The following is a 5,983-nucleotide window of genomic DNA, read 5'->3' as shown; positions in this document are numbered from 1 at the left end:
TTGTGGTCGTTATGGTAACCAAAACAAACGCCTGTTTGTGACTACTTCCGGTTCAAATCGCAAAACTTTATTTACAATTTACGCACTTGCGTGTTATTGATCTTCCGTATTCGCATTATTACAGAAATAAATATATTCAAATGATCGTTTCGTACAATTGCAAATTAATCCACCAAGTATAGATCGATAAATAAATTGAACCGGTCCTAATTCATGTGGAACTGGAGCAGCTGTCGTAAAATTGATTCCTAAATATTGTCCAAATATCGTCCAAATTGTCAGCCTTTCTCTCTTGATGAGCAATTTATATCAGCGGTAATTACATTTTCCATCAGCATATTTGGTCTTATTCTATGTATTTAAAAAAAAACACCGGAGTTCAATTTTGTTTAAATTTAAAGTACAATACAGCAAATTTGTAGTTTTTATCTGTTTCTGTGCAAACATTTATATTTTGACACTTTCTTAGCATTTTTTTAGCACATTGTTTATAAATTTTTTACAATGTTTTTCAGAGCGCCTTTGCGGATGAGCCGCAGTGATGACGCCATCGCCTTTGACGCAGAGCACAGCAGCAGCAGCAGCAGCAGCAGCAGCAGCAGCAGCAGCAGCAGCAGCAGCAGCAGCAGCAGCAGCAGCAGCAGCAGCAGCAGCAGCAGCAGCCAGCCGCAGCATCCGAGCTAGCACCAGGACCAGCATCGGGGAACGCTCAGCCCACCTCCACCAGCAACACTTTTACAATCGAGCATCCTTCCCTTTTTGCAATCAACGGTAGGGCAATGTACGCGCGCGTGTGTGTGTGTGTGTCTTTTTTTTTTTTTTGTAGGCATAAATCGACGCAGGCCTTCCTGATTGGTTAGCCCGCAGTCGTTCGTCTTCCCCGTTGTTGTGTTTTGGTTGTCGTCGCTTAGGTCAACGGGCGCGTTGTAATATGTGCAATCCCACAGCTGTTGCGTTTTCGTGTGTTCTTCCCATTTGCGGCCATGCAACAACGAATGCTCTTTTATTATGCAACATTGTCTTCAAACCGAATTTCGTCCTTTGTTGGAATGTTGTAGCTTTAGCATTCACAAAATCTGCTTGACGTGATGCACCCTTCCATGCATTTTGTTGTTGTTGTTGTTAAAGTAGGATGATATGTGCGTGCCCAAACGTTATTCAGTAGAGATGAAATGAGAAGATGCTAGCACCAGATTCAGCACAAAGCTCATTTCCATCTCGTTCTAAACCCTAAATCAGGCTACACAACAACGAACACGTTCATAAATAATACAAATAATACACGTAATGTGCAGAAATACAAGCTCCCACACAGTATCTGATCAGAAGAGCAAAAAAAAGTGCTAGTTAGCCAACTAAAAATACATATAATTCCGATGTTGTAAGGATGTTTACATTCATTATCACCAAGAAAAATTGCCTTGCATTAAAATAAAGTACCACAAAGATTTTCAAAACTTATTGTGGGCACGGTAACAATGAAAAGTACCAAGTTTACATTCATTGTTGACAATATGCACTTCTCAGAGATGAGGACGTGCGCCGTCCGACATCCTGAAGTTGGGCCGGGGTTCAACTGTAGTTTTGCATCGTTGGGGTTACTCTAGTCAACGAAAAGATGGGAAACGAACTTTGCTTCATGGAAACCAAGAGAAAAGGCTTCAAGTCAAACACGGGCTCCCCAAAACGAGTAGCAAGCTCTATTTACCCTTCCACCCGCACAGTTCTGTCCCCCCCGCAGCCCCCTCTCCCATTTGGATTCTGCTTTATTTTTTCCCCCCTCCCTTCCTCTTACGGTCCACCCTGTTTTCTACCACAGAAATAAAAGATAAGATGGCCACCTCCTCCTCCTCCTCCACTCTGGACGAAGACGAGAGTTTGAAGGGCTGTGAAATTTTTGTGCAGAAGCACAACATCCAGCAGATCCTCAAAGAGTGCATTGTCAACCTGTGCATCGCTAAGCCCGAGCGTCCTATGAAGTTCCTGCGGGAGCATTTTGAAAAGCTGGAGAAGGTTGGTGACCAAACTGAAAAGCCGTGTCTTGGAATGTGACGCTCTGTGTCAGGTCGTGCATTTTGACTGGAAATGCAGCGCGGATTCTTACCGTACTCGCTAAAAACGTCTGTTATTCACGCATCCCACTGCAGCGCTGCGCTTTGCTTATTTGATGCTAGAAGAGAATTTCAGTGGCTCTTTTGGGATGATTTCATTTAGAAACAAATCATTTTTGTATTTTTTTTTTACTTAGAATTAAATTGCTAATAGAATTTTTAAAAAATCCTCAGGTAAAAACGAAATAATGATTTAAAAAAAAAAAATTATGTAGAAAGCACCAAAAAGCACTTGGCTCAGTTGGTTAAAAAGAAAATATCAAGTCAGGAAATAACATAATGATCTGATTTTAATCTCTGTCGGGAGTCAATGTTGCTGATGTCTGATGACTGGGAATACAATTAAGATTAGAAAAATATAATGGGAATAATATTAATAAAAAAAAAATGAGGTCATATTTGAAAGAATACATCTCGAATGTCCAACTGTAGTAGAAACAAAATAAAAGATCTAAAATACGTTTTTTATGATAATTATAATTAAGTAATATAGTTTTAGTGTCTGAAGTGTGACAATTTGCCTCTAGGAATGAAAATATCATTTTCCAAGTAGCATAATCAGTTATTAAGGGATAAAAAACAAAGAGTGGTGTTCTTATCGTTATCGTGAGGTTTTAATTTTTTTTCATTGTATAAAGGGGAACGACACCATGACGGTCATTCCCAAAAACTCACACATCACACGAGACACTTTTAATGTTCACGCACTTGTTTTGTGACTTCTTTAGATCTAATTTATGTGCGCTCGGGTCATTCTTTTGCCCATGAGCGCGTCATGAGACGATTGTGATCGCACAACAGGGACCACTGTTACGCTTCACATGTGTTAAAAAAGGCTTCTGGGGTTGTGGCTGACTGTCAGATGACTTTGCCCTCAAAGTGATACGTACGCAGTCATATTTCGTTGATTAAAAGAAATACATAAATACACAAATCAAAATGAGTTGTACGCAAAGAACATTTCAAATGCTGTAGAGTCCATGCTGCCTTTTGTGCAGTGTTGCTGAGTGAGAGGCATCAAGATGACAGTGTTTAGATTGGCACACTTAAGACTTGGACATCATTTATTTTCACCTTTTGCAAATAAGCAAAGCACAAAAAATGCATTCAATACTTTGCGCCTATAAAGTGCGTTGACATTGTCTACATAGCCCATTTCAAATGTAAAAATGAGTCAAGAAAAATGAAATTCCAAACCTTTTAATTGTTGTGACTCGTGAGCTATAACCTGTAGAACTCTGGAAAATTAACTTGGACTCATGGGCAAAAAGTTAAACCTCAATTTGAAATTTATTGATGAGACACTATTGGAAAAGGAATGTTTGGCGCAAACGAGGTTATGTTCGACCGCATTTTTTCCCCTGACTGACACGAGAATGAGTATTCACTATGAGGTACTCACGATGATACTGATAGTGAATACTTTTGAAAGTACTACTTTTTTTGAATCGACACAATGACATCATTGTAAAGAAAGATGACGCGAACGAGGATTCGCCGCTAGTAAACCGCCGTAGTGGATCGCCGACGACTGGTGAGGAGGACTTTTCCGATTTTTATTTTTAAAAAAAATTCCGCTTGGATAGCAGCAGCTGCTATCGATTTATCATCTGACTGCGTTTGGTTACCGGTATTATCGGCGCGTATCAATGAGCAAGGTGTTCTGTTAAGTTTGTCATCAGCACATTCTGTGAGCTCGTCTTTCACCTGCCCAAAGCGGGCCCCTCCACGGAGGTAAACAAATAAATGTCACCGCTGGTCTGCGTTTTGTCTTCCATCAGATGTCAATCACGTGCTCCCTCTCCTGATCTGTGCTCTGTGTGAAACACAAAACAAGCCTGTGGAAAAAAACAGCAGGAGTACAAAAAAAAAAACAAAACCCAAAAATATCCGGAAGTAGCAAATAAATATAATCTTGTAGGAAAAGGATGTGGGGCCAGGTTGTCAGGGATCGATGCATCCAAACAGATCACCTAAAGAATTAAAAAGTGATAATAATTAAAAGGGAAATTTTCAGCACTTTTTTCAGGTCTACAGGAGGCTAAAAAAAATGTTGCGCCATGACCTCAAATCATTCTGATGGGCACTAAAACCTTCCAAATCCTAAGCGGGTAACATGTGAGTACCAGAAAATGGATATGATCACTGTTTTTGGCCAGATGTGAGGCCCAGTCAATATTATATATGTATATATTAAAAAAAACAAAAAAAACATGGCAATTTCTTCAGGTGTACGCTTGGCCAATAAATGTTTTATATCCGGCACTCCTATCGCCTCAAATCGTTCAGCTTGTCCTTAAAAATCCTCCGAACCGAGGAGCATCTATGTAACAGCAAAAAATGGCATCAGACTAAAATTTTTTTGGCGCATAGGTAGAAGGCAGTCAGTCTTGAGCCATTTTTTTACACTTTTCAGGTATGTCTTTAAAACCTTCCAAAACCGGAAGGACGCTGATTTTTTTTTTTTTTTTTTTTTTTTTGCGCGGTGGGTAGTTAGGGGTCTTTTTTTTTTTTTTTTTTTTAAGTTCATGCCATATTTCTCATGACCACAGTTGGATGAAAACTCGAGTCCACCGCAGAACCATAACCCCGGACCATTCTCAAGCGGTGTACACGTAAAAACCAGTTCTGACGTTGAGGGGATGGTGTTGCAGCAATGATTTGACATTGCTTCGAGGTTGTTGTTTGCTTTCTACCTTTTCAGTAGTTTGCGATGAATGTTTGTCGGGGGTGCAGATTTCATCAAGCGATGGTCACGTCGCTGTCCGTCCACAACGTGTGCATTTGTGTTGGGCCCACAAAGAGACAAAATCATTTCATTGCCAGGGGTGCCATAAAACACGTGCATGCACGCAGACCCACAAAAAAAAAAAAAAAAGAAAAAAGTCCGGCGGACTTTGTGTCCATTGTGGTGCTGTAATGAGGTGGAACAGAGTGATGAGTAGTAGACTGCGCTCCATGCTTCATTAGCTGTGTTCTTTTTTGTTGTTTTGGGTTGCCTTCTCAGCGGAGAGTGAACTGTACATCAGTGAGAGCTCCTGGCCGAGGTAACAGCTTCTTTCTATTCCTTCTTTTGTGAGATGAACTTAGTTTGTGTTTTAGATTTTGGGGGAGGGGTGACGCCATGTACCTTTCGTTTTCTGGTGGATGTTTTGAAAGATTATAGCGACGTGCTTTTGGGATTGTGAAAACGTTTGATTTGCCCCCTTGCAAATTGGTGCGGAATGCGGCAAACGGTAGAGGCCCATTTTCATGTGGCCGCTCATGCGTAAACGAGCCGAAATCAGAGCGGATGATGGTTTAATAAGTGCGACGTTAGACGGCGCATTTGGGCCAGCCGTTTGTGATTGCGTGCCGCCTATTGTCGGGGACTTTGTTCGTTCGGATGAATCTCTGGTCTGCTTTCACGTCACTCGCTCTGCATAATGGAGGACTCGTTTTTGCCGATGCGCGTTTTGTGACCTATTGATGCATCGGTACAATTTCTACCTTGAGTCCGGGTTGTCAGTCGCTGGTGAGGATATTTTGTATCTTCTATTCTTGCTTCCTTTTCTCAAAGGTCCACTGTCATGAAATACATGATTTTTAGGACGTTATTAACGAAAAAACGGCAGCCACTATGGACCGAGCCGTTTTTTCACCACAAAACATAATTTTGACGTATATGGCTTTTTGTAACTCCTGCCATGAAAAATCGTCTCGAGGGATTAATTTTCGACAAGAAGCAGGAAGTGACGTACAGGGCAGTAACGCACTCAAGCAGTCTCGTCTGTTAATACTAGTTTTACTTGCTGGAAAGTAGCTCGTTGTTCCTTGGTGGTAGTCAAAATGTCGGCTCGTTGTATTTCTGGATATCGCTCGAATACTCAGGA

General features: G+C 41.0%; 1 protein-coding gene across 1 annotated transcript in view; it reads left to right on the top strand.

The window, feature by feature from the left end:
- The first annotated feature begins 612 nt into the window (after positions 1-612).
- Positions 613-5,983, top strand: part of prkar1b (protein kinase, cAMP-dependent, regulatory, type I, beta) — a 53,732-nt gene continuing 48,361 nt past the window's right edge. Inside the window, exons 1-2 of the mRNA XM_061845122.1 lie at positions 613-771; positions 1,820-2,013. Coding sequence (XP_061701106.1) covers positions 1,834-2,013 — 180 coding nt within the window. The 5' untranslated portion in view covers positions 613-771; positions 1,820-1,833. The remainder of the gene's footprint in view (positions 772-1,819; positions 2,014-5,983) is intronic.

The sequence above is a fragment of the Syngnathoides biaculeatus genome, chromosome 16 (genome assembly GCF_019802595.1).
Source record: "Syngnathoides biaculeatus isolate LvHL_M chromosome 16, ASM1980259v1, whole genome shotgun sequence".
NCBI classification, from domain to species: Eukaryota; Metazoa; Chordata; class Actinopteri; order Syngnathiformes; family Syngnathidae; genus Syngnathoides; species Syngnathoides biaculeatus.
The sequence above is the reverse complement of the archived record's forward strand: the minus strand, read 5'-3'. Positions and strand labels throughout refer to the sequence as shown.